A 25,113-nucleotide genomic window follows, 5' to 3' on the forward strand; every position below is an offset into this window, starting at 1 on the left:
CGCGGAGGTTGTGGGTTCAAATCCACCGTGGTGCATCCGGCCTCGTTGAGTGTCTATACAAACATAATTGGTCCGTGTTCGGGGGAGGGAAGCCGGGGCGGGTAGGGTGATATCACTGCATGTAGCAGGGAGTGTTGGGCGGGAGGAGTAGGATGAAGGCTCTACATCCTCCCGGTGGGGGCTCCTCACTGGCAGTTGAGTCAGTAGGATACAACAGCAGTGACAGCACAGAACGTACAAATGAGTGTGGGGAGGAATCAATTGGCATAACGACTAAATTGGGGACTAAAAGGGGTAAAGAAGAGAATCTGTTGATACAAGGGGTGGTTCACTTTCTCACCAGAGAAGGTTGCTTTGGTATAGTAGGTCTGGCAGCAACCCTTCTGCCCTGGCAGGCTGGCATCATGTAACTATATCATGGAGCTCAATATAATACCACATATCTGTGGTTGTTTTGCCTTATTCACCTGGATTTGTTGTTTAAGACAATCTGCCTCTTAATTTATGTTTTACGAATTTAAAGGAAAGGCACAATGAAGTTCAAGTTCTTCAGAATGTCCTATTTCAAGTCTCTGCAAGTTGATTTTCATACCGCACTGGAATGAAAGGAATGACTTACTCTAATGACTTAATTGAAACTCAAACAAACCATTGTATGCTTTGGAAGTGAAGTGAGTCGTAGTCAGTGGGCTAAACATGCCAGAACTTATGTTTCTTTAATACTTGATTAACCAACTGACTGGGTTTACACACAATTTCAAGATTTCAGTTCATAGTAAACACCTGACCCTGTTATGTGTTGTTGAACCCAAAATATGTTGGTTTGTATACTGCAAATAACAAGTCAGTGGTCCAATGTATTTGAATAAATGGATGGATTTTCATTTAGGCCAAAATATAGCTCCCAAAATATGCAGTTTCAAGAAAGGGATAAAGAATAGAGGCAGAATGTACCAAGAAAAACAAGTCACATTTTGTCAGATTTTCCTAATATAATATGAGCAATGTAAAACATGTACATAAGCTGTATCCTATATTAAAAGTGCCTAAAGGGTCAACCGACTGTAATTGCTTAATTCCCGCCCCCACTGTGTTCCTATTGGCTGGGGTTTAAATATCCATAACTCCAGTTCCCAGCATGCTAAAGGCCCCAAACTTGGTAGGTGCTCTTAGATGGCCAATAGGGACAGGCTGTAATTGCTTGAGCCCCGCCCCCTCTATGTTCCTATTGGCTGGGGTTTAAACAGCCATAACTCCAGTTCCCAGCGTGCTAAAGGCCCCAAACTTGGTAGGTGCTCTTAAATGGCCAATATGGAAGGCTATAATTGCTTGAGCCCCGCTCGCTCTGTGTTCCTATTGGCTGGGCTTTAAACAGCCATAACTCCAGTTCCCAGCATGCTAAACGGCCCAAACTTGGTAGGTGCTCTTAGATGGCTGGGGACAGGCTGCAACTGTTTAAGCCCCGCTACTCTGTGTTCCTATTGGCTGTGCTTTAAACAGCCATAACTCCAGTTTCCAGTATGCTAAATGCTTCAAAATTGGTGGGTGCTCTTAGACAGCGAATAGGGGCAGGCTGTAATTCGCAGATGCCCCGCCCCCCTCTGTGTTCCTATTGAATGGGGTTTAAACGGCCATAACTCCAGTTCCCAGTATGCTAAATGCTTCAAAATTGGTAGGTGTCTTAAGGGATGGGCTGTAATTGCGTAAGTGGATCTGTTCATTTCCGGTTCTACCAGGAAGTGGTCGTAGACCCCTACCTCCCGAACACACGGTCGGTCACACAGGGGTGACAGTGGACCTGGGTCCTGCAAGTGCATCACTGCTTGGCAGCAGTGTTATAGCAGTGTTTAACACTTAAAATGGCCATACTTCAGTGACCATTGCTCCTATCAGCGCAACATAGGACTAGGTTTGAAGGCTGTGTAGCGGCCTGAAAATCTAGTGGTCAAAAATAGCAATAATATGAGGCAGTTAGTGTCAGTGTCAGTGCTGCAGCAGCAGCAGAAATGTGCATTTAAGTTATCTAATTTATTATGTGCACACGTTTAATTTGGGGGTTTCTACTGCGTTGTTGCGCTGTTTCTCTCGTACTCTGCTCTCTGTTTCACGAAGGGCGGGCGGGCTCAGCTCAGCTCGTCCCGCCTAGTCCCCCCCTGCCGTAAACCTAGGGGAAACACTGGAACATTTGTTAAAAAAGTGGAGGTACTTAGTTTGGTGCTGTTCGGTCCAGCAGTTTGCCAGATTAGCTCCAGAGAGACAGACGGACAGACAAGCACGCACACACGCATGGGTGTTAACAGAGGGAGCGAGGAGGCAAACTGAAAAGAAACCTGTCAAAAGAAAAATCATAGTTATCTACACATAATCACGTAGCATAAAATAAGCAGCAGGTAGTATAGTACATGAGGTTAGACATATTGTAAGTAGTATATATGGTATATTCCAACATAAAGTAAAAAAAGTATGTGTTCCACTGTGGCAGGCCATCCTGGTGACAGTAGGTGTTCAGGCCTTGTTCAACTGTCTCGATGGTAGCCAAGTGCTCAGGGAAGAGAGGGGGGTGTGGTTGGAGTTAGTTTTTTATTCGTTTAGCTTCTGTTTGGTATTTCATTAGGTAAATAGGCATTTGTTTTGGGTCTGCAAATATTAGTGCTGTGCTGTTAGATGATTGTGGGAGTGTCACGGTGCCCTTCACTGGGCCAGGCATGGGGCTGGTCTGACTGGAACTACAAGAAACATGGACTGTAGTCCAGAAAGAACTTAGATTTCATCCAGTGACATCAAAGGATTGGAAATCAAGTTCAAAACACCCCCCACTGCACCCACAGAAAACACTCATGCCACCTGTTTATTATGTCATAAAAAGGGGATGTCATAAAAAGGGGATTTGGGTTCAAAATCTGTCAAGTGGCCCTTTAATCAAGCATATCTGTTTAATTGTTGCCGCTGGATATTGATTATAGTGTCGTTAGTGTGTAACTGTGTATTAATCATGAATAAGTTAACAACATGAACTCTAGCATCCCTATTCATGGGGTGTACATTTGGTGAAAATAGCAGATTTTACAGTCTCACAATGCATAGCAATATGACACGTTGTGAGCTTGTACATCGGCTATTTCCAATGAAGAGGTTTGGTTTATTATATAGACCCCTGGGTAATACCAGTCAATGAAGTATAGGGTTTCCCCTCATAACAAGACAATACTCCCTAGACCTTTACCGTACTTTTCGGTCAGATTATGTTACAGAGGTAGTTTAGCAGATTGCTGTTGTTCAGATGTCTTTAACGAGATGTAGTTTGTTGGAATTAGTAACGTGACAGTCGGACATTATACATGCTGGGTTTTCTTCCTTTTTCTTTCTCTAGCGAAATGCAAACACCTTGGACTTCAGTGCATATTCTGTAATTATCTGAAGGCTTCAAGCCTGTTCTAAAAGACATGCAGGGTTCGCTGAGAGATGGCGGGACACCAGGGACGCTGAGGAATAAATGCCTCCTTCGTCCTTCATAACCTCCGCCCACGTGTGCTGCATGAAATAAAGCTCTTGCCTCTCGGTGAGACCGTAACTAACGGTGTTTGGCCCTCAGTCACAATAGTGCTTCTATGGTCTAATACTAGGATTAACTTGATGTAGACTAATATACAGTAGTACAGCTTGCAATGTTTCTTCAGTGATAGTGGTATTTAGCCAGAAGAAGACAAAAGTCACATTAGCTTTCAACAAAACGTATTATACGTTGACTATCACTGACAAGCGTTTTTCATGAAAATATATAAAATATGTCACAGCATAGATATTGAACTCACACACAAAGAAAATAAAGTGTGCATATGAACTGCAGAGCCTGTTTGACCGTAGTAAGGCCTTATTGTGATTTTATTGGACCTAATTATTATTGGACTTTTTACCCCTCCAGGAGATAGGGGTATAGTCAATGGCATAGGTCTTACTGGGTTAATTTCCTCTAGCATAGATTAGTGACTTCCAATCCCATAGTTTTACATGCTGAAATCAGCTAATATAGCCTTTTGCCTGAAGAGTTGGAAAGCATTCATGCTGCTGCTGGCCATTTGGGCAACATTCGAAACATTTGACTTCACGGAAATTGTTTTAAATTAAACATTTGAAATGGAGCAGTCTAGGATCCCAGAGGGTTCCCAGACTCCGATTAGAAAAGCACCAGCTATAAGATCTGTTTTGTCTTCTCCATGAAAGCCTATGTTGTCTCGTTTCCCTCACAGTTTAGGCTTTTCATTCAATATAAACAAATGAATAGGGATTCTAGGCTTAGCGTGTTGCCAAGTCATTCTCATTCAGATGTTACATACATTCAAACCGAATTTCTATTACAGATGATCTTTAAATATAGTGGCACCATTGAGCCATATTGGTGTTGTGACTAAAAGAGTGCCTAAAACTGGAGAGGACCTATGTCATTGACAGTGAAAAAATAGACGGCTGTTATCCATCTATTGCTCCTCAAGGGTACTAGTCTGTGTGACATGTATGGCTGATTCGGAAGCATTTGACGGCTCTTGTTTCACAAATGGCTGCATGATCGTTTCTTCCCCCTTTCTTCTTCCTTCTATATGGAAAAACGTCAGGGACCGATCTGAGCATGCCCAGAGAAGGCCGTGCCAGAGCTTTCTACAGTGCTGGCCATGTGACTTGACGAGGGAGGGTGCATGTGTGGGTAGCTGCTAGATGTTAGTGTGTGGAGCCCTACTGTCTGCTGCTCCCTCCTCTCTGCTTATTGGAGTCAGACTTCCCTTTTTCAGGCACTTTTCACGGTTTATACCTTGGGTATTGTTGGAGAAAGAGAAAACAAGCATTGATCATTGGGCTCTCCACTTTCCGTTTTGTAGATTCCTCAAGCATTAAATCCCATGACATGTCCCCACACTCTTGGTGTTTTAATTAATTTATTGGTAGAAGATATTAATTGGTTTATATATTCTCCAATATGATATGAATGATAAGATACATTACATGTATAATGTTTATATTTTCCTTATATCTTTAAAGTGAAAAGTTAAAAAGAGAAAAGAAAAAAGTCTCTCTGTTGCATCTCTTCCAACCTCTGTTGTTCAGCAGATTTGTTACATTTTGTTCATAAATATACTAGTGATAATATTTTCAAGTTATCACCCAGCTCTACTGACACCAGTGTGCGTTCATGATGAGGCCAAGGGAGGGCTAAAGAAGGAAAGTATACTATATAGCCTATTTATACACACAGGTGCGAGGTAGAATCCTGTACAACAGGAATTTGAATACCCATACAGTAAGTTACTGTTCTAGGTGTACGTATATGCAGGAAGTATTATCTGTAATGGTTTCCACTGCACTATACATTCAACTTAAGACCCTTGTTTAGTGTTGGAGAACCCTGGCCTGGATCTGATTGTGTTGTCTCTACATTTGGTTGGGTGTACTGTCTCAACTTGTTTTACTGTGTGGCTCTCATCCTTAGTCAGAGAGGGTGAGAGATTCTGCTAAATGCTTTGAACGTGTTTGATAAAGGTCTAGGAATTTAACATTTGTAAGATCCAGGCTTTGTCTTGTGTATAGGACAAGTCCAGGTCAATGTTACCCAACAGCAGCACATGACTGTAGTGTAGTTGTACTGTGGTGACAGGTGTCCTCTTACACTCTTTAGAGTGTGGCAGTACACTTCAACTAGAAGCTTCAGTAAAACTGGCCTGTGTTCATAATACGCGGGGCCTTCTCACTGTTGGGTCTCCTTTCTCATAACCCAGTAACTTTCTATTGTAATGTTTCTCTGCCGTACAAATAGAAAACAAATCCTTACGCTCTTAGCAGAGCCTTTTTGTGCTCAAGTCTCTTCAATGACTGAGGATGTTCATAGCTAATCACTGGTCCTCTTCCCGTGACTATTTAACATCTCTTAAGGCTTTCCTCTAAACTCATCTAGCTCTGTTATTTCATCTGTGGGATATGGTGTCTGCCGAAGTGCCGATCACACGTGTCCCGAGTCTCGACAGTATTATTATTTTGTGCACCTGCCCTGCAGCTCATTGCACACGTAAGTCTCAAAGTGTAATTCTGAAGGGTCTTATTGTTCACATGGTTCTCCTTTGGTGGAGAGAGCTGTAGGTTCTTTTTAAAAAAAGTCTAATTCTAAAGTCTCTCTTTTCAATACCCTTTCTCCATAACGTTCCCGGCGGTGAAGTCTTTAGTGCTGGAAAAGAGAAAGAAATGCCATTAAGATCTGAAGAGACTGAGCTTGCTCTGTGAAGATCTTATGAAGGGAGAGAGACCAGTAGAGGGAGCCACCAGGTCACATGACCACTGAGGTGAATGTGCATGTGGGGCGAGAAAGGAAAACAGGAACAATCTGTTCGAGACTCCCGCTCTCGCTCTCTCTTTCTCTCTATCTCACTCACACACGCACGCACACACACACACACACACACACACACACACACATACTCACACATGCAGACACACGCACACACTCCCTCTCTTTCTCTTACCCACACTCTCCTTCTCAATGGAGGCCATGAGAAGACAGCAGGTATGATGTTTGCTACAGGAACACATTTAGCACAGGAAAACATGTGCTAGGCTTTACTGATTACCCTTGATTGGTTCTGAATGGACCTCAAAGGAGATACACATGCTTGGGTTTTGGTCTTTTTATTCAGACATTTCTTTCTCCAAACATGAATATTTCAGTTTTAAGCTGTGATGTGTCTTCTAGTGAGATGTTTTTATTTTGTTTTAGTTTGCACTAAAAGGTGGTAGACAGTGTGTGCTGCTTGATCAACCCACACACGTCACGAACACACACACACACACACACACACACTGATCACAGTCCTTTTCCTCCTGAGCTCTTGGTGAATTCGAGGATATATTGTTGCTGTTGCAGGTACAGTAGCCGTGGCTACTGCTCTGCCCCAAAGGCTGGGGGTAGGAAGACAAACAGTGCTGTGTCATTGGTCAGAGGCTCAGTGGTTTCAAGCCAGCGCCTTGGATCCTGTTGTTGGAGAGCTCTTCATCGTTATCACAGCTTTTGTGGAGAACTGTGTTGAGAGTAATCACTGACTGACAAGGCAAATGATTTAATTTGTGATGTTGGAGGAGCAGCCTGACTTCATGGAGATCAGGAGCAAGGGTATTTACGTTCCTGGCAGATGTTTTAGGCTCAGACCATACATGTCTCTGTTTTTACTGTCTGTGTCTGTGTCTCTGTCTCTGTCTCTGTCTCTGTCTCTGTCTCTCTCTGTCTCTCCTCTCTTTCTCTCCTGTCTCTCTCTATTCCTCTCTGTCTGTCTCTGTCTGTCTCTGTCTCTGAGTCTATCTCTCTCTCTCTCTATGCCCACCTTATGTTACTTCCAACTATCCCTCATGGGCAGTCTAATGAGATCTCATGGGGCATGATGGACAACCTAGACCCGGCCATACAGTACAATCAGGGACATACTTGAGCAGACACACACACACACACACACACACACACACACACACACACACACACACACACACACACACACACACACACACACACACGGAAACAACAGCTGATTACAAGACCCAAAGATACAAGTTGTCCTGTGGAATAGCATGATCTATCATGCTGCGCAAAGATACTTAATGTCCTCAGTTTGTGCGGTTATTAATCAACTGATCAACTAATCCATTGATCTGTTCCTTATACCCTCTTGGGTTAATACAAAGTAAGACATATTGTCAGGTATTGAGATTTTAAACAATAAATAAAAACAAATGCAGAGAGATTGTTTCCTGTATTTGCATGCACAGTGGTGGCCTTTTGTGTGTCGTGGCTTCCTGCTCTTTGTGTGGGCTGTTGGCACCCTTGAGCCGTCAGTCACACAAAAAAGAAGTGATTGTGTAATGTGCTCCTGCTCCGCAAAGGTAGTCTCAAGGTGGATGCATTTTTCCCGGCATAGCTATGCCGTCGTTGTGAACGTTTGTGTTTACTTGAAGGCCATGACAGGCAGCATATTCTCTTCATGTTGTAGGGTTCCAGAGTACACTGGTTCAGAAATAGCCCAAGCTGGTAAGATTTTGTAATGAGCTATATATTCAGCTACAGGGCTATAGTGACACCATAAATAAACATATTTATTTTTAGAATAATCAACCTTTTTAATTGAATCCGTTTATTCAGATCTGAAGAGTCATTGCTTGTTCAGTCATTGTTGAAGCTTCAATGTTTTTGTTTTTGAAGGACATTGATAATTATTTTTTGTTGTATTATTAATGTGCAGATTCATTGTTATGAGAACTCAGGCTGAAATTCAGGCATAGGTATATCACTCCTTTCTGCAGTTCCCTAGAATGCTGCCCCTACTACCTTCACCATCTAGTGGAAAGCTGCTGCAATGGGCATGCTGTGTCAGTAAACAGTCTGGTTACAAAATGGCGGAGATCTGCAGACAGCTTTCTCTTTCTCCCCTCCCCCTCCCTTTTCTTTCTCTAACGTGTGGTTTCCTTTTCCGTCCACTAGGGGGACATCTGAGGACAGTGTTTCCTCTTGCATTCCTAAAATTCATAAAAGAAAACTAAAGGGTTCTTCTCTCTGCCCTTTACATGTGGTGTCTGCATTCCTCCAGATGTTTCACCATAGAGGCTTTAGATGTTGTCCTTGATGTTCTCTGGAAAGAACTCACACTGTTGTTCTGGTCACAGAGTCTGTCCTCACCGGCCCTCACAGTCCTCAGCTTAATGTTGCTGCTTCAGTCTCTAAGTAAGATCCAAAACTCATTCAGGTTTATGTTTGGCCTATCTAAATGAGCCTGCTGTTCTTTTCAGAGTTACTAGTCCTACATTTAGAACATTCATTCTCTCACTAGCTGCAGCTCATTCTGTGCATTTCATTGTTGAAGGCATCGAGGAGAGACTTCTTTGTCTGCTCCCTCGCTGAAGCCCTTTTGTTAACAGGCAACCACATGCAAACTAGTGTTCCTGCCCCCAGTAGGCCTTTTGATCATGGGCTATAGTTAGAGAAATACGGTCTTATCTGCTTTAGATTAATCGTGCTTGACATTCTCTGGTGATTTGATTGAGAGACTGAGAGACTGTGGGGAAAGTATCTCCCTTGATGAAAATAACATGGAATTCTGTTCATGTTAAGGGTGAGGCCTAATTGGCTACATGTGGATTACAGAGCTGACGCATAGTCTGTAGGTCTATCTTCACTCTGTTATCCCCTAAAGACCCAGAGAATGAGGTGACTATACAGGCACTGGCTGTGCTGATCGTTGAAGGACAAACTGACGTGAATCCAATAATATCCTCTTCCTTTTTAGCTTTTGATTTGGCAAGCTGCCACTGTGTTATGGGTTTGGAAGTGACAAAGAGCAGACGACGTGAAAGAGTTAAAACTTCTCTGAAAATGAAAGCAAAGCGGGTGAGATAGAGGTTGCTCTCTGTAAGTAATTTCCTCGGTAGGGATATAGATGGGCCTCTGTTGTCGCCTGCTTCAGAGCAGATATTTTCCCAATGCTTTTAGAGGCAGTCAGGTGTCGTCTGCTGCAACTGCTAAGTGGCCAGCAGGCTTGCCTGGTGCGTGAGTTGGCAGGTTAGGGGTGAGGAAGAAATTAAATGGCTGCTTATATCTAACCTTTATGTTCTACCATCACTTATAATACTTCTACAATACATTATGATATTTGGCAGATATTTGTACAGCCCTATCTTGTTATGGTTCAGTTTGTCCTCGAAGCAGCTATAGTATAACTATGAAATCTGCCCTGTGCTCTTGGCAGAACTACCGTACCACTGAACATGAGTGTTATTTTGTACTTCTCCCCATGATATCATGTACATAAAGCATAATCATCACCACCTAGAATATTGTCTTGACTCCTACGTGCCTCATCGATTGCTGGTTGATCCAGAATTCCACGACGGGGGATATTTACTGGTTTTACATATTTATTTTTTAACGGCCTCTACTGCTGAGATGTATGGGTGCTATCTTTTTTGAAGCTACAGAATGGACATGCTGTTTAGCTGGAGCTTAGCCTAATAAGTGTCAAAGATAATTCAATTGGTTTTCCCTCATACCGTCTGTTTTTTATTTTCTTAATTTCTTAATTTTTGCATTTGAATTACCTTTTTTGAGTAACCTTTTATGCTCTCAAAATGATTGCACCCCCCACACCCATGCATTTCAAAGAGGTTGTTGGGTTTTATGTATATTAATATATCACTAATATACTATTCCCATCTTTTTACTGAACTGTATTCTTTTTATCAGCCTCCTGGCCTGGCCAAGGATAGCGTGGGTAAAGGAGAGCCCACAGGGAAAGAAGGAATGGATTCTCCTAACAATGGAGAAGAGAGAGGTGATACATTTAAATATTTGTCTTAATAATGGTTATTTGATTTGTTCTGTAAAATTCACATTTAAAGGAGTCACTCGCAGTAATGTTTTAATTTTGAATGGTTTCCGTTTGACGTTTCAAATGTTTTTCTTTTTTACAGACAGAGACAAGGAGGCTGCAACCAGGCTTGGTCCTCCGTCTGGAAGTGACGCAACACTAAATGGGACCTATGAGGGCACAGAATACAGTAGCAGACATAGGAGCCCGAAGCACAGCCTTTCAGAGGACAGCAAAATGTTATTGTCGGTCAATGAGAACGGAATGTTGGGGAGAGAAGTGCCGCATGGTTCTGTTACCGGAAGCAATGGATTAATCCTCGGCAAGCAGCAGGAGAGTGGTTCTGTGACGGTATCGGGGTTAGGGCTTAGCCCTCAGAGTACTACCTGGTTACCCCTATTACCCCCCACAATGATGGGACATATGGTCAAAATTGTACCATCCTCAGCATCTGGTCATGGCCCGAGTTCGGGTGCACTAAGGACAGACACCAGTGCTGGAACCACTTTTGGACAAGGGGCGCCAGAGACTGATAGTAAAAATGGCATAGCCCCGTCTCATTCTCCTGCACCACTCATTACAACAAACCGAGCACGCAAGACCATGTCCAGGCCTGCTGTCAGCCTGGCACAAAAGGTAACCAATAGTCCACAACACATAAGTTGGATGGGAATTATCTAAAAGTCAGAGGAGATTGCATAGTAACACATAAAGGCTGGATCATAAAGGCTTTTGGTTCTTGTCGTTTGCAGCTTCTGAACAGGGAACTAAGAGAAGCAAGCAGCGCAAAAGTGGAGAGTCCCGTTACGCCCCAGGAGGAGGACGCCCCGCAGCCGCCCGCCACGCAGAACCAGCTACCTCAGAGCCCAGCGGAAACGCCAGATTCAGCTCCAGCAACTTCATCGGGCTCACCGCCAGCAGCCTCAGCTTCAGCCGTGGTTCCAGCCCCAAGGCCAGCCCCAGCCAAGCTCCAGCTAGGTTAGACTGCACTGGACCCAGTGATGAGAACATGCATGACATTAAAGTGGCCAGCGATTGTATTCTCGTGTTTTTGAGGTCATCTACACATGGGAACGGAACATTTGCACCGCTCACTCGCCGCTCACAAAATTATTATCTCTTGTTCCCCCAGTCTCTCTCTCAGGAGTCATGCCATCTCGTAAAAAGAAGAGGAAGATGGGAACCTACAGCTTTGTCCCCAAGAAGAAAGCCAAAGTTCTACGGCAGCGAACCGTGCTGGAGATGTTTCAGCAGCTGCAACGCACGGCGGAGAGCCAACAGGTCTTTGCCCTTCCCATTTAAATTTTGAGATAATAATGATTTTTTTTTGGCATCTTGGAAAACACCTCAAACTCTCCTTAAGGAAAAAAAACGAAATCACTTTTTGTTGGGTAGCTACAGATTTTGTCTCTGTAGAAGTGATGCAGCAGAGCCATCATCTAATAACTGATGTGGAAACACAAATGACATATTGGCAGATTTAGCACACCTACAACACACTCAGGGACAATGGAACATGCAGTTAAAAAAGGACAGCGCCATACTCAACGATAGACCAAAGATGAGACGTTACGACATACTGTCTATACTTCCAGCATTTGATCTCTGTGTATTTAGGCATGGTGGCTCATGGTACCCACCCTGTAACCCAAACTATTATGAAGTGTCAGCCAGTTTAATGAGAAATAGCTTTACTCTACAGCGTGGCTGATAGGAGTGAGCTAATTCCCATTGTCTGACTAAGTGTAATAACCTTACCTTACAACTGATGTCCTTATAAAGTAATATAAGTGTGGAAGTAAAATACATTACATTTAGATTTTAAGGTTGTGTAGTGTACACAGATGTTTTACAGATCATGCTTTTTACAACTTAAGCCCTGTATACTTGTGTACGTATATATATATATATATGAATATGAGTAGCGAAAATAGACGATCTACAAGCTCACAATGCAACCCGGTGTCAGCTTGTCGATCTGCTATTTTCGCAAAAGATGCCAGTTTGAAAGTGGTGAATAATCTCCATTCCTTTCTCATTTCACACATCATTAGCCCAAACAGCTGGCTAATGTGAACGGGGAGCGAGTAGAGAATGAGTCTGAGGAGGACGAGTCGGAGGACGGAGACGAGTCGGACGAAGAGGAGGAGCAACCCCGCAGAGATGGAAGTGTCAGCGTCACCCAGGAAACGAGCTCGTCTGAACCCGCCTCGCAGGTTGGAACAAAAGACCGTTTATTTTGGTATTGGCCTTGTTACGGTATATTGGCCTTTTCTTTTACTTTGTGTAGCATTTCTGCTGTATTGGGACGGGGCATTGAAGAGAGATGTGGGGACAATGAGTGCAGAGAGGATGACTGACCTTCAGTATTAAATCCACTCGATATACATATACTTCATTGAATGGAGTCCCCCAAGACATTTATTTTTTAAACATTTTTGCCTCCAATGACATCCCCAACATAGGAAGTTATCTGGCCAAGCGACCAGTGTGCTCTGTAATAATTGCTTGTTATCACATAACCAGCCTTTATTTGCTCTAGGTGAGGGGAGTGCTAAAAGGACACGGGAGGTGATAACTGATATCCACCCTAAGGCCATATCAGCCCTAGAGCTGATATGGCTCTATATATATGTATCTATATAACATCACTGAATAGTGATAAAACCACCGCTCATCTGCCAGTAGACTTGGGTGAGGTGCTGGAGCCAAAAGGAAACCAAATGAACAATAAAACGCAGCCTCCGCACACTCAAGATTATGCAAATTCAGATTTTTATATAGAAAGCTTTCGGTTATAGACCTTTTTCAGGCCTCATTATAACATCACTGAAAAAAGCTAATGTTACATCTGACTCTTGCTTGCTATTGGAATTCAATATGGGACATTGTTCTATCCAAATAACAGTGTCAAATGTCACCTAATCCATTGGGGCCCATGCCAGTGGCAGTTAGCATACATCACTAAAAGGGCTTGTCGTGACTGAGTAGGTGGACCGTGGTAGTGTTTTACAATCGTTCATGATGTAACATGCATCATTTTTTACTAATCTCAGCATGCATGACACCCATTTTCACAAGGGCAATCCTTGTGAAACATCAGTTTGCAATTATTGATTTGCACTGTAGTCGTATAATATTTTGCTTCATATGACGATGAATGGCTATGATTATTTTTACATTCACCGGTCTGGTGATGGTGCAGTTCTTTCCCTTGCTTTAGAGAATAGCAAGTAAACTACATAGGTATACCAGGAAATTGTCCTATGCGTCTACCCATCCTAACTATTAGGAGCAGCGGGCAGCTATTGAACAACAACTGGGGAGAAGTTGGGTTCAGTGTCTTACTCGAGGTCACTTCAACACTAAGTTAGGAGGACCAAACCGAGGACCTTCTCCCATTCTCAGACGGCTGCTTTGCTTATTGAGCCACTGAAATGGTAGCAAGTTTACCCAAGTCTGGAGTTGCGATAGCCAGAAAGCCCACACCTAGTTGGTAGAGAATGAATAAAATGTTGATTCCATCTCCACAAACTACTTTGTGGCTTTCTGTAGGTGATTGAACATCAATGCAAAGCACATTGACCATTTGTCTTGATGCCACTTACAGTATTTCATACAATTGTGGAGATATGGCACACCTTTGGTGGGTCGTTGTGGAAACACGCACCTTATGCAATCTGCTTTTGAGTCTATATATTCATTTAAAAAGCACTTTCGGGACCATTTGAGTATACCTTAAAATATGACACAAAGTTAAAAATTTCTCCTCCAAGGGGGACAGACTTTATCATGGTTGTTCATCTGGATGCTGTTTTGGGTGAACGAGAGGATGAGGCAGGGTTCCTGTGATGTGTTGGTGTTGGTGATGAGTTTTGTTGTTGTCTGTGGTGCAGCTGGGGGAAGAGCAGGAGTCTGAGGAGTCTGCAGAAGATGAAGGTGAAGAAGAGGGCACAGAGACAGAGTCAGACCTGGTAAGATCACCCAATCGTCATGTCAAGGTTTCATTTCTGGGACTGAGCTGTGGGAGTGCATGCTATAATGTTAACATGTCTCTGTTTTTATGAAACCTCTGGAAATGAGTCTTTCCTGTTGGAAGTTGCAGTGTGTGGGTTCCATTTCACTTACTACTTTGATCTTAGTACCTATGCACAATATCCAAATACTTTCTAAACTAATTATCCAATATATCAAGGCTAAAACAGTAAGTCACACCTTCGAGAGACACTCACATATAGACAAGACATGAAGCTGCACAATGCACAGTCATTGATTCTTTGTAAAACAAAGGAAATGCCAACCTGTGGAAGTTCCATTGTAGTTGAAAGTCTATCTTGTTCTCGGCAAGGAAGTGTGTAAAAACAAATTTGATCGTATCAGTGAATCTCTAACTTATGCCAGCATTGTCTCTATAAAGCAGTTTTGTTCATGGAACAGAAACATTTGTAAAGATCCCTATGGGCATTTATCCAAAGGTGACAACAACCCCAGACACAGACAGTCACTCCCACACAACACTAGCCAAAACACCCACATGGGAGCATGTTGAAAATGGATGCACTCCTCAGCTCCGCGTGCACATGTGACATGGCTGTGTAATGATTAAACTGTAAAAAAAAAAATCTAAATTATGCATCCGAATATTAAAATTATGTTTGAATAGCAGCCTATTGAAGAAACATACAAATATTTGGGGCCAGGTAGGATTAGATTACACTTTATTTGACCCAGAAGGAGATTTGTGAAAACAAATCCCCTCAGGGACATTAAAGTCGAATCTAATCTAATTCGGGGGCCAGCCCTACAAATTGCCTTCTGTCCATCAGCCAAATTCACTTTGGTAATTACAAATTCACTTGTTCACCTTTTTAGAGCTCTGAATCCAGTATGAAGAGGAAATTGAAAAAGAAAACAAAGGGAGACAACGCCTGGCTTAGGCCGTCCAGGAAACGGAAAAGGAAGATAAAAGTCAAGTCAGGTAATGGTACATTCCCTCAACACTGCACTTCCACAGTAATTTATACTGTAAAACCTCAGTGTTAATTTGACCCCGAGAGAGTAGAAGTGTAACCAAATGGACCGGTTAGGCTTAGGTTAAACTCAGGACGGAAAACATCACTCTACATGCATCCATTAGTGATTGGTTCAGCACCACCACCAATGGACAGCGACCCACTGTGATCAAGCAGCATGCTTTTTTTAAAATACGGGAATAAAATAACCCAAAGCAGCATACAGAGCCGGTTGAACCGCCGATCTGACTGATATTCCCATGTATTCGGGCCATTCGAGGGGGTGGGCCGAATGGCCGACGTATTCCGTTCAAGCCTTCTTGATTTATTACAGATTTCCACAGGAATGCTAGCGTAAAACTTCATATACGGATATGGCTGACTTATCGTGACATCAGTGAAATGTCACGAGCATCCAGTCAAGCACTATATAAAGGATGGCCGGTTACCTGAATATACCAGTATACCACTACCCCGCCCTAAGACTATAACCTTCAAGTTCATCGACTAGTTCTCACCAGGAGAAGGTCCAGCAACTTCTGTACGAACCAGGATATTTGGCCTTACAACCCAAATACCTCTGCATGGTACATGGCTCTTTAGATCCATATCATTCTTAATCACCAGGGTTCACATCTCGGTTAAGTTCTTAGACAACTTAGACAACCAGTCACCTTTCCTTTGAGTAGTATTTTATATGATCTTTGATATGCTAAGTGGGAGGTTGTTTGGATCTCCAAAGAATATCGATAAAACCACAAACCCCATATACGGAGTACCCTGGTGTCTATAATAATATGACATCATAGTTCTGACTTCATAGACTGACCTGGACTCCATATTGCCTGACACAGAACTCCATATATTGCCATAAAAGGGACACAGAAATACCAGAAATAATCTCCATGCATCGGCATAAAAGGGACATATGATACAGTGAATGTATAAAACTATGTAATTGCCTTTTTATACAAATGTCATCACTGATTTTGTTGGTTGATAATCTCACACAAGTCCAGCCTTGCGATTTTATGGGTGCAATATTGACCCTTTCACTCCCTCAGAGACTCCAGTTGAACCCCAGGAGGGTCCAGTTCAGGCTCCAGCTGAGCCAAGTACAGAGTGCACAAAGATCTCCCCAGTGTCAGAAAACCCCATCGCCCAGGAGCCCACGGTTTCTTCACAAAAGACAGGTGAGAGCTAAAATGACTTCATAGAATTCTCATGGTGTGTTTTGCCATAAAATACTGTGAAATGCCACTGCTCAAATACTAGGAATTGATTCTGCAGTGGTTGGAGGTTGTCAAGCGGGCTATTGATTAAGTGGTAGAAATGTGCTGGAGGGGGGGCTGGTTCAAATCCTGGGTAAAGTTCAAAGTTGCAGCTTTATAAATGAACACGTTTATTCTGTGCTGTAGGGCTACAACTATCGATTATTTTCTTAGCGATTATAGATGCAGATCTACAAGTTGAGTTTTTAGAGCAGCTATTTTCACTATTTTAGAATTTTTTAGAACTTATTTCTGAAGAAAAAATTGTCCAAAATAGAGATCGATTACTTATCGATTATCCTATATTAAAATTGGCTAATGGGTGGACCGACCGGCGGACCGCGTCATCACGTTCATATCACTATGACTCAGCCATAACCATATAAGGAGTTCCCAATGCAGCTATGCCCAAATATGGAATGTGTTGTCTAACCTCGATGTGTCGTCATGGCATCAGGCGCAAACAAATCAGTCACTTTATATGGGCACTAAAAGGGGCATGCCCATATATGGGCACGGGACAAGGACTGAGATCTCCATATATGGGTATATCGGTCGGATCGGCGGTGCAACGTAGGTGCGAGGGCCGGTCCTTTTTAAACGATCGATTTATCAATGAACCAATCAAATCAACTGGTTTGATTAACCCATTAATACCTGGAACGCATCTGTGTCACTTAAGATTTCTTTTGCTATTCAAAAATATCAGATATACAAGCTCATAGCGCGGCACCGAGTGCCGCGCTACGAGCTTGTAGATCTGATATTTTTGAAAAATCGTGAAAAAATATTTTTTGATTTTTTTTTCAAAAAACTGTTAGGATTTAGAAAATTCTTAGAAGCGGCCTCAGGTCTTAAAGGGTTAACTTGTGCAGGTGAGTCTACTGGACCCGCGGTGCAGGAGGACCTGGCCCAGGAGCTCCCGCTCTGCAGCTGTCGCATGGAGACGCCCAAGAGCCGAGAGATCCTCATCCTGGCGGACAGGAAGTGCATGGCTACGGAGAGTGTGGACGGACTGCTGAGCCGCTGCCAGGGGGCCGTGCTGAAGCACGAGATGATGCGTCCCTCCAACTCTGTCCAGCTGCTGGTTCTGTGCGAGGACCACCGCAATGGCATGGTGAAGCACCAATGCTGCCCGGGCTGTGGCTTCTTCTGTAGGGCTGTGAGTGGATCACCTCTTCTACATATCGTCACCTTATTAAACTAATGGCCTAAGTCATTTTTTGAGGAAATGATATTTTTGCCTAAATCAGCTCCTCATGACACTGGCCACCTCTGGTAAAATCGCCCATCTCCTAATTGAAAAGGATCATGCTGTTCATGCCCCTTTTAGTATAAAACACGCCCCTTTTAGTATAATGGCCTAACTCCCTAGTGTGACTTAGGACAAAATAGGCCTTTTGTTTGGCCTAAGTCACATGTTTTTGTGACTTAGGCCAAATTATTTACTGATTTAGGCCATTATGTAATTTGTTTTGCTTTTTATTTTGGCCTAAGTCAGATTTAATCCTATTTAAACCTATTTCAATCTCTTATGTTACATAACTGACAGTCAGTGTTATTTCTATTTAAATAGTCATAATTTGTTATAAACATTTTGGGTGAAATGATTAAGAAATATCATATAGTTTTGTTCTGGATCAGTTTTTTATTTTTCCTGAAAACCTTGTAAAAATGACTTAGGCCATTAGTTTAATAAGGTGACGATATATTAACCACTTGAACACTATGCTTGGTTGACCGGAGTCCTAGTGACCTTTTGTGTTTTCGCTCTACGTTTTAAATAGCTTGTAGATCGGCTATTGAAATTAAAATGCTTTCCTTCATGATCAGTGGACGACGCACATACAATATTGATATTTTTTCAATATTGTAATACCGTGACATAAGCCTTATATTATATACATTTTCAAAAATAGCTTAAAAAGCCAATCTGAAAAAAAATATTATCGTCACAATATTGGTATTTGGTAAAAAATATTGTGATGCTTGATTTAGTACGTATCACCCAGCCCTGACGTATAGTACAACAAACAATCTAGACATGAATCACAAAGTTTAAATGTAATCTATGTACACAAATGGCTGCACTTACAGGGGGTGATCAATCCTGTATATCCTTAGAGTATGGGTGCAGGACCCATGCTTTCAGTCATTTATTTATTTTACAGGGGGGGAATTAACACCTTATGGTTAAAAACTTTGGCTGCTACTGACTTGCAAAAAAGTGTTCCTCAAGATAGATAAATATCTTACTACTATAATTGACAAAAGCTCTGAAAGTTCGTCCGGGATTCGCAAGCACAGGATCACTCCACATGCCTCCAAGACCCGCCACAGATTGTTGATCAGAGCTATGGCTATGATTTAGGCATCTTACCCCACCTCGATCAGTGATCAGACTCTCGGCTTGATTGATTCTCTGATTTGCCTATCAGACCCTCAGCCTGATCTGGCAGGTTGCCATAGCAACCATATACAGGAAGTCTGACCTCTTTATCACATGACCGAGGTTGGGAGGTTGGGAGGAAAGGAGAGGAGAGGAGAGGAGAGGCCAGAGGGGCCGGACTTCGCATGACGTGTGCAGAGTAACTAGGCCAGTGCTGTCTGGACCAACCTGACATCTAGTTGTTGTAATTCATATGAAAAGAGATTAACTGAAAGAGAGAGACTATAGTAAAGGGGTAAGAGAGCCGTTCACACTAAGCACTATAACTATATTGTTCGCCATTGTATTTTTTTATAGTTGGTGTGAACTCTGCCATCCACTTCACTTAAAAAAGCGATTTTTAAAACATTTTTTATAGTTAAAGTGCTCAGTGCGAACGGCCCTGAAGTATATAAACCCTTATGTTTTCACTCAGCCAGGTAATTTGCAGCGGTTCTTTAACAGTGATTTACGCCTGGTCATTGCTTTCCCATAGGGAACCTTCATGGAGTGCCAACCCGACGTCAGCATCTCTCACAGATTCCATCTCGCTTGTGCCTCGGTGCTGAGAGGCCAGAGCTTCTGTCCCCACTGTGGAGAGGAGGCAGGCAAAGCCAAGGAGGTCACCATCGCCAACGCCGACACCACCTCCACGGTGCCCCTGACACACACGCAGGGGCCGGCCACGCCTGGCGCACTGGAGGGCAGGGCAGACACCACCACTGGCAGGTAGGACTTTGTAGAAATCGTAGTTGACGTCATACAAATAATTGCAATTAATGATTTCATTGTTGATTTCAAAAATGATATTTGTGCCCTTTTTTAGGCTTTGTAAACGTAAATTGAACAGGGCAGATATGACATGAATAATGTACAAAGCCTATTACTGAAATATACAAAGAAATGGCTGACAATTACCATTACCGATAAAAATGTGTAACGTACTCATGGCCAAAACATGCCATATACAGTCAGGGTTGCCAGATCTGCTTATTATAATTTCCCCGCGAGATTTTATTTGAAATTAGCCGATCTACAAGCTCACAACGCGTCGCATCGCGACACGTTGTGAGCTTGTAGATCGGCTAATTTCAAATGGCTGATGTATATGTTAAAGTACTCATGTGGCCCATCGTTGCTTCTTTTGGGCTGGTTTTCCTAGACCTGGTTGCTTGTTTCTCGCACAGAATCTGGCAACACTGTATACAGTACTTAATAAGTTTATACCTTCAAACATGTCCTCTTTATCTTTGCAGTACGTCTCATGTAGCTGTAAGTGGCGAGCTGGGTGGCAGGGCAGACAGCTCTCTGCCCAGCTGTTCCGGACAGGGGCTCGATACCTCTGCGATTCCTGGAGCGTTCAAGATAGCTGCACCTCTGCCTGGGATGGGGGAGGCTCCTGTGACCCTCCAAGGACCACCTAAAGAAACCCTGGACAGTATTCTTCTGGCCCTTGATACAGAGAAGTAAGTCTCATCTCTACCGCATGATGTGATTTGCATCAAACTACACACTGCCTTGATCGTTGATTTTCATTTTGTTTTCTAATTAGACCCAAGAAACTGCGCTTCCATCCCAAGCAGCTTTACATCTCAGCCAAACAAGGGGAGCTCAAGAAAGTCGTGCTGATGTTAGGTGCGTTAACTCCCTCTGGTGGTTTCAATTGGCTTTTACAAGCCTGAGGTTCCGATTCTGCAAAAATGTCTTTTAAATCCTAACGGTTTTCTGAAAAATGTATGTTTCTATATCAGTGGTTCTCAAACTCTTTCATGTCAAGGACCCCCAAAATGATATGAATTTGGCCGCCGGCCCCCAGAAGCAAATATTTGAGTTAATGTTCGCTTTAAGTATTCAAAGATTTGCACACATTTTCAAGATTTTTCAAAAATAGCAGATCTGCTATTTTTTAATAGCCAAAGTGTAAAATAATGCTTTTTAGCTCAAATGAAAAAGTGACGCAGATGCGTTCCCGGTCTCAATGGGTTAATGGAAAATGTGTCTTTATTCCAGTGGAAGGAATAGACCCCAACTTCAAGATGGAGATGCAGAATAAACGCACACCGCTCCATGCTGCAGCTGAGACAGGCCACCAAGAGATCTGTCACATGCTCGTACAAGTAAGTTACTGATGTGTTCTCCGCATCCAAGTATGTAACTATCTGTTCTTGTGAGTGTGAGTGAGTGGGGAGTCCTGCACCTAGTACTGAATGTCTTCAAAAATCACTTGATTTTAATAGGTGGTTAAATATAGCCTTTTTCTCAAAAAACAACTTAGTAGTGGAGCTGTGAAGTGATTGTGAAACTATTGTATTGAGGCTGTGTGTACGTATGTTCCTCTGTCTGCAATGACTTAACCACATGAACCCCAGCGTCCATGTCATAATACTAGGCAAATGTAACAAAGTGAATGCTAATAAGAGTTCTGCTCAACACACGAGACAGACAGGTGAAGTTACTCACCTGTGCTTTATTTGGCCAGACACTGCTCTCACACATAATACTCAGTAGTAACTGAAACATAGAAATAGGGGTTCGGCAGCTACTAATCAATTTATAGATAATTCATTTTAATTAATAAAATAAATAAATAAATGAAAGAATTGAATAAAGGCCCGGACCGCTGGCGTAGCAGCGGTCCGTAGCAGATCTGAGCTTGTAGATCGCTATTTTTGCCTGATACTGCTTTACGACCAAGTATAAAATAGATTTTTTTTACAATTGATTAATATGATTAAACACTTAAGCTCTATTAACTTATTTTTTCATGTTGATTCGCTTCTCGATTGTAAACAATAGTATTATTGCTGAGAAAATAATGGACAGTTGCATGCCTGCATAGAAGGCCTGCAACATGGATAGTTGGTGCTCCCTCCTTGAGCCCAGCTGTGCTGGGTCTGTGGCTTGCCATGCGTTTTGCATCGTCCTCAACTCTGCACCTCTTTAGACAGCTCTCTCAGCTAACGTCTTACGTGTGTGTGTGTGTGTGTGTGTGTGTGTGTGTGTGGGTGGGTTCCACCCATCTTCACTTGCTGACCGTACAAATCACAATTACTGCGTTGTCTGGTTGAGGACCATGGATTGCCCTGTGATCATTTGTCTTGTTTATTTTTGTACAGAAATTCTTACATTTCATGTTAAGAAGCTAATGTTTCATGACCCTAGAAATGTCTGGGGAAAACTGCAAAAGAAGCCCAGCAATGACATTCATGCTTTGATGCCTTTGCTATACATAAGTGCATAAGTATTAATACTCCATGTTTGCGGTGTGGCCCATTCAGGCTGGTGCCAACTTGAATATGTGTGACGAGGACCAGCGCACACCACTGATGGAGGCCTGTGAGAACAACCACATAGACACAGCCCGCTACCTGTTGAGAGCTGGAGCCAGCTCTAGACACAGGGTAAGGACTTTAACTTCAATGTCCAACAGCTACATTGATTAATTCACAATTAAAGGTAGGGTAAGTGATTTTCTTTGGTTAAAATAAGTGTTAAATAGCTCTATATTTTGATTGTACTCATTGCTATAGAGTGAGAGAATACAGTGCTTTAACCTTTTAACACAAAACTTACCCTACCTTTTAGTTTTGGTTTCAAGTCAGCCAGAGTAATTTTGAACAATTAGTCAATTACACTGAAGTCTGTGTATTTATTAATAAACATTTGTTGAGGTTTCATGTGACTTGTTTTCTTCTCCTCAGGATGTAGAGGGGTTCACGTGTCTCCACCTAGCGGCAAAGTCTGGTCATTACGACATTGTTGAGTACCTTCTCTCTGGACTGGTAGACATTGACTGTCAGGTTAGTATAGTACTGCTTCTCCACGGCTCTGTCAGTGACTCATACTGTGATCACTGCTGTGCCCTGTCTTAATGGAAACGTAATGCTAAGGACCGCTTTTGATTCTGACAGAAGATGATTACAAATTGCAACAATAACCTCCATTCACCAATTACAGTATCTTTGAAGGAATGTAACATTTGTACAGATAATTGGCTCTCTTCTCTTTTTTTCTTGAACTTTTTCAACTTTAGTTGATTCATTCTTGCGGAATGAATTATTGCAATCTTTAGGCTTTTTATCATGTTATGTCATCAAAGGATTGATCTACTTTGATCTGCTTGATTCTTGTTTAGGATGATGGTGGCTGGACGGCTATGATCTGGGCTACAGAATACAAGCACCTGGACCAGGTGAAGCTGCTTCTGTCTAAAGGGGCCGACATCAGCATCAGGGACAAGGTGAGGTTCTTGATTATATCACATGCACAGTTGACGATGCCATGCAGCTAGATGGCGAGGCGTGCACTCTTAATACCATTTGTTTTAATATTCTACCAGTTGTTAACACATATACTGCCAATCCCGAGATATCTCGGGACATTAAATCCACCCGTTACCTGCGTATCCCGAGATATCTCGGGATCGTCTTTTTATGTGGTTTAATAACGAAAAAAAAACATTTTGGTACCATCCTTGATTTTTTTTTTTTCCCCATGACGCTTCCGACCCATCCTATGAGAAAATTTCCGACAACCGTTTCCGGTTCGTTTTTTATCTGGAAAAAACAGTTTTTTCCTGGTTTTGGCTAAAGATCATGGTTTTCACACGGTTTAAAAAACGAATGGTAAGCTCCGGTTGTATTTTCTTTTCTTTGATCGACGAACGGTTATCCTCTTTGTGTTTAAAAACGATCTGTTAGCCGATCGGATGCTAAGCTAATCTAAGATGGCCGGTGGGGAAACGTCACAGCCACGTCACAGCCAAACGGATATGACGTTTGCAGCCTCTTTCAGCGGCCGATAACACAGAAGAAGAAGAGAAAAAAAAAGTGTAAACATTATGAGGGCTCGTACGTCCGTCGTTGCTGTTTATAAACACCATCCGATCGCGGATTTTAATGGATATAATTTTTTGGTGAACGGTTCAAAAGGCTATAAAACTCAAAAACGCTGGCAGTGGGTGAGTACCTTATGAATAAACTCTGGCAGGGAATGTGTTAAGCATCATGTTCAGAGCTTTTCTCCCAGTGCAGCCATTTGCAAATGCTTGTGTGACGTCACTGACCCATCCTTGTCTTATAGGGTCAGTGGGGTCAGATAGGTATTATGACGACATCCTTAACCATCCTTGCGTGTGTCTCTTCGACATTTTCTGTAAAGTACTTTGGTCAACTCTGTTGTTTTTAAATGTGCTCTATAAATAAAGTTGGATTGGATTTATAGTCCTACAGTATAATAGCCAGGAAGTGATAGATATTGTCACGACACCAAGGCTAGGTAAAAAGGAAAGAACAGAAACGTCACTTTCTTGGTCCGGCAATTCCGACTGGCATATATGTCAGGCACTGGGAGGTAAAACTGGAGCCGGAAGTTGGATGGAATATATTGAAGTGGACAAGCTTATGAATAAACTCTTGGATCTTTGTTAAATAATCAGTTCTGGAAAATAAAAGCAGACATATCACATGTTTTCTTATCTCTTTTTTTATGTGCACTCTATAGAATTTTGTTGAGGTATCTGAATAGCAAAGTTTCTGACTTTTTATGACATGCCCAAAATAGGAATGCTATAGGGTTCATGTGGTTAATATGTGCTATTCCTCTTGTCACATCTTCAGGAGGAGAACATCTGCCTTCACTGGGCAGCGTTCAGTGGCAGTGTTGACATCGCAAAGTTGCTCCTGGATGCACATTGTGACCATCAAGCCGTCAACGTCCACGGTGACTCCCCTCTTCACATCGCTGCACGTGAGAATAGGGTGGAGTGTGTCCTGTGAGTACTGGATATGGACACACACACACACACACACACACACACACACACACACACACACACACAGTGTTGTATTGTATATGTGGTTAATAGTGTTGAGCATTATGTAATGTGTTTTGTACATTGCATTGTATTTTCTCAATGTTGTAAAGCCGCCTAGACTAAATTCTATAAGAAATATGAAACACAGACAATGCATTGCACAATACTATATATACTATAGCAATTTAGTCATTTAGGAAATGTA

General features: G+C 42.4%; 2 protein-coding genes across 2 annotated transcripts in view; one reads left to right on the top strand and one right to left on the bottom strand.

Moving 5' to 3' along the window:
• LOC311037031 (replication protein A 32 kDa subunit-like) overlaps nt 1–25,113 on the bottom strand; it is a 469,874-nt gene that overhangs the window by 386,906 nt on the left and 57,855 nt on the right. The window lies entirely within an intron of this gene.
• Nucleotides 1–25,113, top strand: part of LOC311037421 (histone-lysine N-methyltransferase EHMT1-like) — a 37,574-nt gene that overhangs the window by 3,873 nt on the left and 8,588 nt on the right. Inside the window, exons 2-18 of the mRNA XM_084046576.1 lie at nt 10,259–10,346; nt 10,486–11,018; nt 11,135–11,360; nt 11,515–11,663; nt 12,437–12,598; nt 14,279–14,356; nt 15,255–15,360; nt 16,459–16,587; nt 17,541–17,827; nt 19,590–19,822; nt 20,350–20,559; nt 20,646–20,728; nt 21,104–21,210; nt 22,372–22,494; nt 22,795–22,893; nt 23,229–23,333; nt 24,712–24,866. Of these exons, the coding sequence (XP_083902702.1) occupies nt 10,259–10,346; nt 10,486–11,018; nt 11,135–11,360; nt 11,515–11,663; nt 12,437–12,598; nt 14,279–14,356; nt 15,255–15,360; nt 16,459–16,587; nt 17,541–17,827; nt 19,590–19,822; nt 20,350–20,559; nt 20,646–20,728; nt 21,104–21,210; nt 22,372–22,494; nt 22,795–22,893; nt 23,229–23,333; nt 24,712–24,866 (2,873 nt within the window). The remainder of the gene's footprint in view (nt 1–10,258; nt 10,347–10,485; nt 11,019–11,134; nt 11,361–11,514; nt 11,664–12,436; nt 12,599–14,278; nt 14,357–15,254; nt 15,361–16,458; nt 16,588–17,540; nt 17,828–19,589; nt 19,823–20,349; nt 20,560–20,645; nt 20,729–21,103; nt 21,211–22,371; nt 22,495–22,794; nt 22,894–23,228; nt 23,334–24,711; nt 24,867–25,113) is intronic.

This window comes from Gymnoscopelus microlampas (genome assembly GCF_963454915.1).
Source record: "Gymnoscopelus microlampas genome assembly, chromosome: 21".
Lineage (NCBI taxonomy): Eukaryota > Metazoa > Chordata > Actinopteri > Myctophiformes > Myctophidae > Gymnoscopelus > Gymnoscopelus microlampas.